The following is a 14,546-nucleotide window of genomic DNA, read 5'->3' as shown; positions in this document are numbered from 1 at the left end:
AAAAAAAAAAAAGAAAAGAAAAGAGAAACCCGTCTACCATGTCCCCACTGCTCTGAATTACATGGAGCCCATGTCAAAATGCAGTTCATCTTGCTTGGCCCACTCTGACAACCTGCAAGTTGGTCCCTGATAGACAATCTATAAGAATGATAACACCCAGCAAAACAGAACCAGATTGAGAGGCTGGGCGTGGAGGCAGGCAGGAGCAGGAGTTCCACGCCAGGTATGATGTCAGCCCTGACCAGCTCTGCCAGAATGAAATAGAGTGAGGATCCAGGAGGTGCATGGAGTTGTCCCACAAAGGCCCAAAAGAAGGAAAGAGACACAGAGCAGAAGGATAAGCAGAGAACTGAACAGCAGAGCCTTGGTGCAGAGACAGGTTCAGAGATGGACTGCTAAATGGGAAGTTTGCGATCATAGAGTTGATGTCAGTGACACGTACTCACAAGGATGAAGCCAGGGGACAGATGACATGGCAACACTCAAAGTCATTCCAAGTATAGGGCTCAGCCTACAGCTCTAATCAAAGCCCCAAAAGTAGTTTTGTGGCAAGAAGTTTTTAGCTAAGTGAAGGTCAAAGTGTGAGGGCAGAAATGCTAACAAGTATTGGGGCTGATATCCATTCTCCTAACCTTTGCAACTTACACTATTATGCTGCATACAACATTAGTGAAATAGTCTCAATCCAGAGACCCAAGAATTTGGAATTTCACAATAAAGATGTCACTGAAAGCAGAGAAAGCTGAGGGAAGAAGCCCCTTCTCCCATAGATTGGGGCTTTGAGCAACAAGACCCACCAGACTAGTTGTTCTTCGAATGCAGCCTTCCCTCAGAGCAGGACTCTCAGAGGGTGAAAGGAATGGAAAAGTAGAGTTCCACACTCAGCCTGAAAATCAGCTGGACCCAGAAAGGTACTGACTGGACAGTGATCTGCTCAAGTTCATTTAGTAATTGGATGTTCCTCTAATATGCATCTAGAGAGACATATCTGATGGTGGAGAGAAGCCTAGGGATCTGCTGCACCAGAATCCAGAGTAATTAACAGCCACATTAAGCGGTCTGAAGTGATCTGACCCAGAAGAAAATTCTAAGCTCTAGTCAATGTTTACATTTCAAGTTTATTTGGGGTACTCTTAAAGTGTTGAGACAATAATTCAGGCATCACTGCTATATCCAACAAAATTTTTACATATCAAAATGAGGAGAGGCAGACCACAATTTTGTCTTACAAACTCTTATCTCCATCTTTCACAATGACCAGGTAGCATCTTTCATAGGAAATAAAAACCTAAGACACTTATTGATCTAAAAATCAAGATTCTCTACCATCTAAGTGGAGAGGCAGGAATGAAAGGGGCAAAAAAAATAACTCCAAGGCTGCTGGCAATTCAGGTCAGCAGAACAGAGCAGAGCATGGTGACAGGGGAAGGGAGTAGGAAGCCTGCCTCTGGAGATAGGCAGTAAGTACCTAGGACTTATTCCACAGAGCTACCCCCTCAAGCTCCAGAAGAAACACCCAGGTCCCACCATCACCTCTCCAATGAGGACAGAAAATAACAGACTGTTTGGTCACAGTGACATTTTGGCTCTATATGCCTGAAAAGAGGAGGACTTGGCACAAGTTAATGGGGAACAGTGTGATAAAACAGAACGGTATTAATCAGGCTACTGTGTTCTGACCCCTCAACTTTTCTTTTTTACCCAAATGAAGGAGCAGAACAAGGTCAATCATTATAATCTTATCTTTATCTTAAAGCCTTGGCATTTGTTAGAGAAAAACACAAAAACACCACAAAAATTGTTCTTGTAATACCACTTGGAAAGATAGCAGTAATATGACAGGTTTAGACAAGTTCTTATGCCCTCTAAACATTTTACTGCCTATACTTATAAGAGTCTATAAAAGGACTCAAACTAGAGATCTGGCTCAGAAAAACCACCACCATTTCCCCCAGAAATAACTGCCTTGGACCTTTGGTCCAAAGTACCCCCTGCCCCACACTACCCAGGTAGACACACAGAGACAGAGGCAAGCAAATCATAACCTGGTGACCCTGTGCGCATAGTCCCTTCTTAGGTTAATTTTAACAAAAATTCATCTGGAAAACAAAGAACACACCGAGTTGGCACCATCTTCTAGTTGGCTCTAGAAGAACTGCACCCCTGGAGGCAAGCAAGGGTTCTGATAAACCCTACAAAGCTTTGTCCTAACTCCTAAGTAGCTGCTCTATCTCTTTCTGAGGAGCTGAGGTAAACTCAAGTCAAAGGACATTAAGTCCCTTTGGCTTGCAAAGGAGACAAGATACCAGACACTTCTTACCAAGTAATCCTAAGGCACAGGCACCAGTGGAAATAGGTATATACTTCTGAGAGAAAAATTCATGTCAGGGAAGATTTCAATCTATCTTAGTTTTTTTCTTAACCCTGTATACTCCAGACCTGTGTATCTCAGACTTCTTTAGGAAGGTGAACTTTGGGCAAGATACTAAGCTCTCTAAGCCTCAATTTTCTCCGAGGAAAAATGGGGATAGTGACATTATTTATCTCAGAGGGCCATTGTGAGAAAATACACTGAGCCACACAGACAGAACGCACTAAGTAAACTGAAACTATAGTTGCTGAGTGCTTCTATATAGACAGAAGTAGAGAAATAGTAGGTTCATGAGAGGAGAAACAAGAAACAAAGATCAGTACAAGTGGAAAGATTAACACATAGAGGATTTCTAAAAGCTATCTCCAAGACCAACTCAGGTCACAGGAGAAAAAAGAAGTGCAATGTTGTGTTCCCAAAAGGCTGAGCAGGTACACTTAAGACAATGCATGATTTGAAGGCATGGGACTAAACAGTCCCTTCACATACTACTATATATCCAGAGAGACACAAATGCAGTTCCATCTATGGACATAGTTCTCCAGTTAACTTCACACAGATTAGACCTCGATTTATAGGTATAACAACTTTCTTAATAATGTGTTTCCAAGTTAAATACAATACTGACCAAAAAGTTCTAGACCTTCATCTTTTAGGGGAATTTTTAATAGTAAACTTAGGATTCCATTATTACTTTTAAGCAAAGCCACTAAAATATATCAGCTTGAAGAGAGGGCACACTTGCTTCATCATAGATAAGGGCACACATCTTCTAAGATAGCTTTTTTGTCTGGGCTCCTAACTGTTCCTTAGCTTTGAGTTCTTCTAGTTTCTTCTCATAGCGACTCATGAAGTAATCATCTGGTTCAACTCCTGCATTCTTCAAATTTTCCATGATCTTTTCTAGTCTGAGCACTGATCGGGCTCCCTCAATCTTTCTTGTGCTCAGGTATAGAGTGAACTCCTGGAAATCCAGGAGCTTACAGGTGTCCACAGAGCAGATATTCCTGATACCACTAGTTCTATCCAAATGAGGAAAAAACACCAGTCCTGACAACTTCTCCAGGTCCTGGAGGCTCACTTGGAATTCAGTTAACTGGGGTTGGAAGCCAATAGGTTCATTGGGTACCACAAAGGCCCCTAGTGCCAGAGGTTCAGTAGATACTGGGCTTCTGCGGGCCAGGATCACTTTATAGAGATGCGAGGGGACTGCCACATTGTCTTCACCAATCACCTAAAAATAAAGTAGTTATATTAGCAATGTCAATTTGTATTAGCAGTTCTCAATTTTTTTCCCAAAAAGAAAATTCTGAAAATTCACTTATAAGCTACCCCATCCCATCTCATTGATTTTAAATGCAACTGCCAAAGATAATAAACCAAAATTCAGATTCATTGAGAAGATAAGTATCTAACAAGTCAATTCTGATGGCTTCTTTAAAATAATGCTACCCCAAAGAGCAGAGGCCATAGTTTGTACCCTGTTTGTAGGACAAAGGACAAAGGAATGCCATCAGTGAGTCTTGGTTTTTTAATGGACAAAAAAAGCTGTCATTTTCTTTTCATCTCATAATCAGAATTTTTGGTGCTCTAAACATTCAGAGGTCAAAACTGTTAACTTGCGTGCTTCCAGCTCTAGAAATAAAAATATGGCCGTAGTTTATCAAATTCACTAAGGAACTACACAGCCTTTATAGAAGCAGCCATATACCACATTAACATTACTATCTCCAGTACTGCCTAGATTGTGACTCATTTTTAAATTAAGTAAATGTAAATGATGTTTGCTTAGAGTTTTACACACTTATGGGCTTGCTATCAAACATAGAACTTTTGACTATGTTATCAAATCACACAATAAAGAGGACAGACCTAGAGTCAGGCCTAGAAAATATAACTTAGCTGCCCATGTGGTTTGACTGTATTAATGAAATAACATTGTTACGAAACCTTTTCAGATTTTCTTCCAATTGGTTTAAGTCTTATCTGTTTTCTGAAAAAGCAAAACCCAAGATCTATTTATTTAATGGTCCCCAATAAAATGACATAATCCAACTAAAATATGCTCATGACATTGCTGCCCTTCCCAGGCCTTTCCTTGGTACAAGTAGGTTTTCTTTCCTATTCAGATGGTTATGCCTGTGACAGCATTCTTTGTTGAGAGACAAAACAAGACAGAGGTATGAGTGCTACAAAGGAGGATTATTTTCTGCTTTTCTCAAGCTCCTACCTACATGGCACACAGACTGGGAACTCCACAGCCATCTGTTGTCTGTCACACATGGAGGTCCCAGTGCAAGACCAACTAAAGGACCACAGGGAAGACCCAAACACAGGAATGATTTCTATAACCAACTGTCTTTGAAGTTACTGAAAGTAGCTGGTCAGTAGTCTATGAAACTACACAATCTACAGATACAAAATCTCCATCCTTACCCCCAAAAGTCATTCATGTACCTGGGAAAATATCAGTAAACATTCTTCAAAGCAAAAAAATATATGGAAGGTGAGGCCTACAGAGGTCCACAATTAGCCCACAAATCACCAACAGACGTTAATTCAGTAATGCAACTCAGAGGTCTAGGCCTGGCACTGCTGAAAATACAGAAAGGAGTAAGGTTTCAAGTAAATGTAGCTGAAGCCTACTCTCAAGAAACTTAGCATCCGAAGGGGGAGCCAATACCCACAGCTTTCACTGCAGGCAAAATGTGGTTAGATGCCAATACAGAACACAAATAGCAGTACCAGGGGGGTTCAGCGGAAGTTAGGGACCAGAACTGAGGGCACAGCTGCAGATGAGCCATAGTTCACAAGGGGGGAGAAGCTGAAATGGGCTTCAAGTGTTCCAGGCGCTAGATCCAACAGTTAGGCAAATTCTTGGCGCCACCTCATGGACATTTCTCATCACTGCAGCACAGTTCTCAAACTCCAACCATTCCTTTGATTATTCTCTCCCCTCATTCTCTCTCCCTTGTCTACAAACAAATGGCAATTTTCAAAAATAATTAACTGGTCATGCCCATTTGCTGCCAACAAGAGCTTCTAATCAGGCTTTATTAAATTCCAGCCAAAAGAAAAGGAGTGTCATATTTTAAGTGCCACAGCTTTCCTTCACTGAAATGTACCATTTCTGTAAGTTTTTAAAAATTCTTCTAGCTAAAGAACTTCCATTACTACTTTGGAGCAATCTAATGGACACAAAAATTCCTAATAGGAACCACCAAGTGTGATCCTTCTACCCACGACCTTTTCAAAATATCTCAAAGGAGTAAAATACCATCCCTAGAAATAAAGAAAAAAAAAATAAAAACTTGACCATTCACTATCACTTCTCTGATTTAGTCTGCTTGGTTTTCAAGAAGCATACATCTTTAACCTATCTAAAACAGGGACTAGTCCTTTTTTGAAATTCAGAAAACTAGTTTCTTACTTAAATTTAAGATAATGTCTTTTAAAATCAATCTTAAAAAAAAATCTTCAGCCTATCTTCTTCTTTGTAAACAATTCAACTTTCATTGAATTGTTCACTTTGGAAGACTTCAAAAAATGTTTCTAAACACACCTAGGGTACTGAGGCAAAATGGTTCAGTGGACTGAAGCCTAGAGACCTGGTCAATTCCTGCGTTTGTCACTAACCTGCAAATCATGCCCACTCATTTCTTATTTCTTCATTTATAAAACATAATAGTAATCTCCATGCTACTTTTCTCATAAAATTGTTAAGAAGGTACATACAATGACATGTTAAGTTTCAAAAACTTTTTTTAATTTGCAAGACTATGTAAAAAGCTATTTTTGTAGTGGGCACCACTCAAAAGATAGGACTACAAAAGACGGTTTTGCAAAAGGATAGTGGGGAAACATGGATCAAGTTGAATTAGACCAGTTAAAGGTCAACAATGGGATTTCAAGAGATAGCAAGCTGGAACCAAATGATGTCCCAAACAAACATTCAAAAGCTTAACAAGAACCTATTAATAGTGTTTAGTATCAGTAAATCAGCAACAACCCTTTTTCAAATAAGATTAAGGTATAAAAATACTTTACAAAGCTGGGCACGGTGGCTCATGCCTATAATCCTAGCACTCCGGGAGGCCAAGGTGGGTGGATTGTCTGAGTCCACAGGTTTGAGACCAGCCTGAGCAAGAGCAAGACCCCATCTCTAAAAATAGCTGGGCATTGTGGCAGGTGCCTGTAGTCTCAGCTACTTGGGAGGCTGAGGCAAGAGAATCACTTAAGGCCAAGAGTTTGAGGTTGCTGTGAGCTATGATACCATAGCACTCTACTGAGGGCAACAAAAGTGAGACTCTGACTTAACTGAGGCTTTAACAGAAGCCCTCACTCCTGTTACAATACCAAAAAGTACTGAAGTCTTGTTAAGATTGCAAAAAATTGGAAACCACCTGGGAGTAACAAGAAGTACAATACATAAGCTAGTACTCATTCATAACCCGAAGTTAGCTTTCTTATATGCTGGCCTGAGCTTGTTTCCTTCTATCCAAGCGACAACAATGACAATTTGCCACCACCACCACCCCCAATCCTGTAGCCCCAGAAAAGACCCACAGCAAATAAACACCCACACTAAGTCATATATATAATGTATATATGTAACTGTGCCTTAAATAAAGTAGCAACATGAGGAAAAAATATGTACCTGTTAGAATCAGATATATTTGGTTACATTCCCCTGTAAGACAATAAAAAAAATTCCAAAAATAAAACTGCTGGGACACATCAAGAGACTCAGCCCTTAAAAAGTTATGCCAATCAAGTGAAAGAAAGAAAACATGGTAGTTCGCTAAATGAGAAATCCATACTTGGAGGAGAGAAGAAACAAGAAAAGTAAAGGAGTCACAAGGCTTAGGAAAGTCAACAAAAATGTGGTTGCCCCTTCTGTTATCTGTAAAGCCTCAGCAGATGCTTGTGTGGCAGCTCAAACCCTGTTAGATAGTACCTCACACTGGGGTACCTGCTCTCAGCCAATGGGTAGGAGCCTGCTAAATCACAGTAAAACAAGGGTCCTCTTCTCAGGCTGTCCATTGTACTTGAAGATTTAGGGTACAGGTAAGGAGACAACCAGTAAAATAATTTATTTTCATTTTAACAAGCAGATAGAAATGAACATAAGCTTTCCCTAAGTATAAAACAGGAGAATTAAAAAAAAAAATTACTCCCTTATCACCTCAAGTAATGCCTCAAGATTCCTGGGTTATGTGTTCACTTTCCAACCATTCTAGGGTTAGTTGGTAGAAGTTTGGAAAGTACTGCAATGAAAGAGCACAGATTGGCAAATACTTCTAACATTACCACCACTGAGTTGTAAAATCTGAAGCTCACTTTCTTGTCAGGTCATTTATAATGTCCAAGCCAGAATCTTCAGGTATGTTTCACTTGTCTGGAATCAATCTCTTCTTCAAACAGGCACATCAGAGAAAGCACATGGATGACCTCAGCTATAATAAAGGGGGTGATTCTGATTAGAGCTGTCAGATGACTCACTTCTGATAAAATCACTGCTACTAATCTTCCCTTAGGATCACATTCACTCAAGTTCTATGATGATATGATCCCTTCCTACATATTCTAACAGACATTTCTGCCTGGCTACAAGAACTCCTCTTCTTGGCCCACTTTCTGTTCTTATTTTTGTATGCTAGCAAAAATCACTTGCAACTGTTCTCCATCCACTCCATCTTTTATTACCTGCTGGCCTTAAGGTTTATTATATGAAGGGCACAGCAATCCTTTATTATAGAATTCCAAGAGCTTCAAAGAACAACACTACTGATCACTGGCAACTGTCAGATAGACCCATGCTTGGATCCCCCTTTTGACAATTAGAAGCTATACTTGGACTTGCCCCTTTAAAGCCTCCATTTCTTGTTTACAAAAATGATAAACACTACCTTTTTGTAAGGGCTGTAAGTGAAGCACATACAGGGTGGACATTAAGTTTGCGTGCAATTTAAAATAATTTAACATAATAAATTGCACACGAACTTTATGTCCACCCTATATAAAGCTACTTACATATCACCTGGTACACATAGCCTTCAATAAATGCCAGTTCATTTGCTTCACTTCCTCTTAAGTAAAAACACATGTATACTTCATTGCCTAGATAGAAAACTAAATAAACTCCACTTTTATTTGGTACATTCTCATAAAATAAGATTGAGAGTATAGTTGTAAATAAGCAATAAATATTAAATGCCTATCTCAGACAAAACCAAACATTTGGCAAGCATTCTGAATTGCCATGTATAATTACAAGACATTCCTCTGGAAATAGGAATTCATAATGCAAATTATTATATTTGCTCCTCAAGAGGAACAGACCAGTCCCTAGGGCTGGGTAATGTTGTACCCCTTTCCCATCAACATTAAAGGACATCATTTTACCCATATTTATTTTATTATGAATTGCTTACTTTTAAGAGGCCCTGTTTGTGGGAGGTGCCTGTGGCTCAGTGAATAGGGTGCTGGCCCCATATATTGAAGGTGGCAGGTTCAAACCCAGCCCTAGCCAAACTGCAACAGAAAATAGCTGGGCATTGTGGCAGGTGGCTATAGTCCCAGCTACTTGGAAGGCTGAGGCAAGAGAACAGCCTAAGCACAAGAGCTGGAGGTTGCTGTAAGCTGTGATGCCACTGCACTCTACTGAGTATGAAGGGCAACAGAGTAAGGCACTGTCTCTTTAAAAAAAAAAAAAAAAGGCCCTGTTTGCTAGAGAATAGGTTCAATTTTTTTGGTTGATCATTCAAGGTTTCTGCCACCAAGCCCCAACCTGTTTTTTATTCTTCCCTATGTGAGTGCTCTACCTCACTGTTTCTCAAAACATACTTTACCTCTACCCATCTCTTCATTTTGCCTAGCTTTGCCTGTTATGTCTGTTTTCCTTAACCAAATTTTCCCACGTTTATATATGTGTATGCACATACATACAAAAATTTTGACCAAACTAAATTGTTAAAAAGGCAAGAATTTCCAGACATTTCCCAACTTAATTTACTAACAGACCATATTTTGCTTCATGCTAATAGATACACCAAAAATTCTTAAGTTCAAAATTCTATCGGAAAACAAGTTTAACCTGAAAAATAATAACAAATCTAATAAAAACTGTATTATTATGGAGGAAATATTAATGAAAAACAGAAACACATAAAAGCAAACTTTGATATGCTTCTGAGAAAAATAAATAACTATATGCCTCTCCAGGGATATGGATTCCTGTCAACATTCTACTTTACCTGTACACACATAACATACAAACACAGTTAACTTCTTTCTCAATGAACAGTGTCTATAAATCCTCTTCCCCAAATATAGGAACACTATAGAAGATGGATAAGGAAGGCCTTCCCAACAATGAACCAGTAAGGGCAATAGAATTTGTGTACTGAGATCTTTGGGGCTCTCTCCACCTACTATAAAAGGCTAAAAATAAATGTGGTGAACATACAAATCAAACAGCAGAGCAACCACTTAAGAGTCAACTTGTCATCCAGATCTTGGTTTCTAAATATTAATGCCCAGGGCTGGGCATGGTGGCTCACGTCTATAACCCTAGTACTCTGAGAGGCTGAGACAGGTGGATCACCTGAGCTTATGAGTTCAAGACCAACCTGAGCAAAGAGTGAGACTCCATCTCTAAAAATAGCTGGGCATTGTGGCAGGTGCCTGTAGTCCTAGCTACTTGGGATGCTGAGGCAAGAAAATCACTTGAGCCCAAGAGTTTGAGGTTGCTGTGAGCTATGATGCCATAGCACTCTACCAAGGGCAATAAATAAATAAATCAATAAATAAATATTAGCGCCTACACTAAAAGGCCTAAAAGAAACCAGGGCCCCTTAGAAAAATGGCTGGTATCAGGGTTTGGCCACCATAAGCCTGGAATATAACCTTATGCCAGAAAAAAGGAAATGCTAAAAAGTGATGAGGATGCCAAAAAAAAAGACACAGGAGACAATCTAAAGATGCTTCCACTGGCCAAATCTGGAGTAATTTGAACATATCAAAATGAATAATCACAGTATGCTGATTAAAAGTCATTGAATAAATAAGACTGTGAAACCAGGCATGGTGGTTCATAACCTGTAATTCTAGCACTTTCAGAGGCTTGAGGTGGGAGGATTCCTTGAGCTCTTGGAGTTCAAGATCAGCCTAAGCAAGAGCAAGACTCCATCTCTACTAAAAACAGAATAACTAGCCTGGCATTGTAAGGGATGCCTATAGTCTTCTGCGACAGGAGACTGAGGCAAGAGGATCGCTTGAGCCCAAGAGTTTGACATTGCTATGAGTATGACTCCACAGCACCCTACCCCAGGTAACAGTGAGACTCTGTCTCAAAAACTAAAAAATAAAAATAATAAGACTGTGAGTCTACATTGGTAACAAAGGACAAGGACAAGCTCTTTCTAAAAGTGGAATGTCTATATATTGATTTCATAATAGTATTGACTACTTTGGATACTTTTTTCCCCATTCTTGAGATACTTTACTAAGAAGAATGTGTTCCAACTCCATTCAGATAAACATTAAAGACGTAAAGTCTCCATCTTCCTTATGGTTGAATAATATTCCATGGTATACATATACCACAATTGGTTATTCCATTCATGGGTTGATGGGTGTGAATAATAAACTTACCAGTATTGTAATGAAAAAAATAAAAGTGGAATATCAACTAATAAATATTGAAAAAATAAGAATTAGCAGATAATTTAACAATTATCATAGTAATAACTACTTCAGCCAAGAAATATCAATGTGTGCTAAAATTACTGGGTGAAAGTTTGAAGAAGAAGAGAATGCTCTCATGGTCTCAAAGCATTTCCACAATTACTTATAAATTCCAAAGGGGGGAAAGGTGAAGATACCTAGTAGATACCACCTTAACCAAGTAATAAAAGTTAATATCATCAATAATAAGACAAACGGACATTATGCACCTCCTTAGGTGAAACACTGAGAAGGATACAAGATCATTTCTATGATATTTTGCCAAAAACATAACTAATCATGAGCAAACAACAGACAAACACAAAATGGAGGACATGCTATAAAACTAGACCGTACTCTTCAAAAATGTCATGCCATTCAAGACAAAGGTTAAATGAGGAACTACTTCAGATTAAAGGCGAGAACAAAGACATGACAACTAAACATAATGTATGAATCCTGGATCAGAAAAAAAAAATTATATGAAGGATATTATAGGGACAACTGATCAAATTTGAATACTAGACTATAAATATACAGATAATATTATGTGTCAAACTTCACAAATTTGATAATTACTCTGTGGTTATGTGACAGAACAGGAGGAAAGGAACAATATATCAACAACTAACTCTCAAATGGTTCAGAAAATAAAAAAGAAAAGCAGGTGTGTGTAAATACAAGGGGACTACAAATGTGACAAAATGTTAACCAGTGAATCTAGGTGAAAGACACAGTTGGTCTCTGTATTACTCTTACAACATTTCTATAAACTAAAATTATTTCCAAATAAAACATTAAAAGTATTAATTTGATCTGCAAAAAAATAATGAGTAAAGATTAAAATGGGTTCCTAGTTGAAGAAGAAAACCTGAGTACAAGTTTCTGCTCCTCTCTTCTTCCAATTAAAAAAAAATTCTTCAGTGAATCCCAAACAATAAAATAAAAAAAAAATTTGAAGGGAAAATCTCAGGGAGTCTGTCTAAGCCAACCAAATCCATTTTGTTTACTTTATCACTTGTTCATGAGCATTGTACGTATAACTTAATGCTGACCAATAAATACAAGAAAAGTCTTTTGGGCATATGTTCTTTTCCTTAAAATAAAAAAAAAATTCTTATATATATAATACATGGCAATAAAGATATATAAAAAAGAACATGTTCATGAAAGCACTAAGAATGAGCAAGCAGTACATTAATGTACTAAGAACTGCTACGAACTTCTGAAAGATGAAAGACGGATGAGATGACATTGTTAAGATAAAGATGAAGAAGACAACCTTATATTTTTACCCCCCAGTTAAGTAATGGTCTAGTGAATAAAGGGCATCAAAATCAAGGTGTCTGACTAAAAAAATCCAAGGGCAGAATTATTGTGCAACCAACTAAAAAGTAGTATGCCTTTGGTTGCATGGATGAAGAGATTCTATAAGTGAGTATAGATGCCTCCAGGATGAAGTGAGAAAAATACTCTGTAATAAAGAAATGGTTCTCAAACCTCACCAGGTACATAAAACAGCCCTAAAGAATCTCTCATATATGCAGATTACAGTTTTAGGACAATTTCAAACAAGCAAAGACTCAAAATTTATAAGCTAGTGACTCTTACAGAAAAAATTTAAGGATATACTCCAACAAAGCAAATAAATAAATAAATCTAAGAAAAAGGGAGAAGGACTTAGATAAAGAAGTAGACTCAAGCTAGGAGTAGAATGAAAATAAAAATAATGACCGATGAATAGCAGCTGACTTAAAACTAAAATAGCTGAATGAGGTTGCAAATGGTCAGTTCTCAACGGATCCCCCCTTCACTGCTCTCTTCACTTGGCTTCTGGGACAATACTCTCCCCTGGCTTTTCCTCCTACCCTAATTGTTGCTCCTCTGACTCTTAATGCTAGAGTTTCTTCTTAACCTCTACATGATCAAGTGCTTCAGGGTTCAGATTTCAATCTCTTTTCTCTTATCTATACTCACTTATAGAATCTCATCATAGCTTTAAACACCATCTGTTTTCTGACCACTTCCAACCTCTCAAACTCACATCCTGCCTAAAAAACATCTCAGATAAAGCCAAATTCACACAAGCAAAACACAACCCTAATTTCTAGCCTCTAAACCTGATCCTCACTGGTCTTCATCATTTCAGACTTAAAACGTGTTGTTTATCCTTAACTCTTTACTTTTTATTCTTCAACCAACCCATCAGCAATCCCATCAGTTCTACCTTCAAAGCATATCCTAAATCAGACCATTTCTATCACCCACCCCCCCATTTAAGTTATTATTTCTCACTCAGACAACCCCATTAATCTCTTAACTGGTCCTTTTATTTCCACTTATTCTTCCATTCTTCACAAGCACCCGGAGTGGCCTTGAAAAATGTAAACCAAAGTATGCCATTATCCTGATCAAACCCTACAAGAGAGGCCCATCTCACTTAATACAATCAAGATTTCTTCCCATTGCCTCCCTCTATGACTTACCTCATTATTATGCTCACTCCGCTCAGGGAGAACACTACTTCTTGAACACACCAAACTCAGTCTCATCCCTATGTCTTTTTACTTGCTGCTTCCTCAAGTTGTAAAACTCTTCAGATGACTTACTCTTTCGCTTCACTTAGGTTTTTAACTCAGTGGCTTCCCCTGTTTTTCTTTCCCACCCCCACTATATCCTTTACCATGCTTTATTTTTCTACATGGTAATTTTGTTTTCTATTTCCTCTACAATAATAATGGCATACTTTGTTTTCCTTTTTTATTGCTGGTTATCACAAGCACCCAGAAGAGCACCAGATACACAGTAGAAGTTTAATAAATATTTGTTGAAGAAAAAGAAAAAAAGAGAGAAGGAAGGAGTAAACAAGTAACTCAAATTAGAACAGAAAGTCAAAGGGCTCCAAGAATATCAAGAAGAAACTGATTTGTCCTTTTAAAAAAATAATAATGATAAAGTTATATAACCTAAATTACTTGAATTAGAAAGTAAAAGCATATTACATTTTTAAAAATAGTAATTATAATTCACTGTCACCTTTACCTTTCACTTCTCAGTTTTTCTGTTGTCTGTGATAATACTTATCTCTTAAGTGGCACAGACTTAATGATATAGAATTATATCTACCTCTTTATAAGTACAAACATACTACTTATATGCTCATAATACTACAAGCACTGGTTATATATTTGCAATAGACCTTGGGATTATAAAGTCAAAGATCAAGAAGGTCTAGACTGTAAATGAGTAAAATGGTCTGGGTGAGGACTACACTGAACTGAAGAATATATGCTCAATCTGAGAAGACTGATACTCTTATCTAGTGAACTGGGGCCTATGGAAGTATATGCCAAGTGTGATCAAATCATCTGATTTTTTTAATGAGAAGCTAAAATCTAAATTTATATGAAATCTTCCCATTATTAAACATTACCAAATAATTAGAAAA

The 14,546-nt window shown here is 38.0% G+C and overlaps 1 protein-coding gene across 1 annotated transcript in view; it reads right to left on the bottom strand.

Annotated features, from left to right (window-relative positions):
• Window positions 1–1,165: 1,165 nt before the first annotated feature.
• EXOG (exo/endonuclease G) overlaps window positions 1,166–14,546 on the bottom strand; it is a 30,730-nt gene continuing 17,349 nt past the window's right edge. The window contains exon 6 of the mRNA XM_003794461.2: window positions 1,166–3,605. Coding sequence (XP_003794509.1) covers window positions 3,144–3,605 — 462 coding nt within the window. The 3' untranslated portion in view covers window positions 1,166–3,143. The remainder of the gene's footprint in view (window positions 3,606–14,546) is intronic.

Source organism: Otolemur garnettii, unplaced genomic scaffold, assembly GCF_000181295.1.
Source record: "Otolemur garnettii isolate 467f Iridium unplaced genomic scaffold, OtoGar3 scaffold00082, whole genome shotgun sequence".
NCBI lineage: Eukaryota > Metazoa > Chordata > Mammalia > Primates > Galagidae > Otolemur > Otolemur garnettii.
The sequence above is the reverse complement of the archived record's forward strand: the minus strand, read 5'-3'. Positions and strand labels throughout refer to the sequence as shown.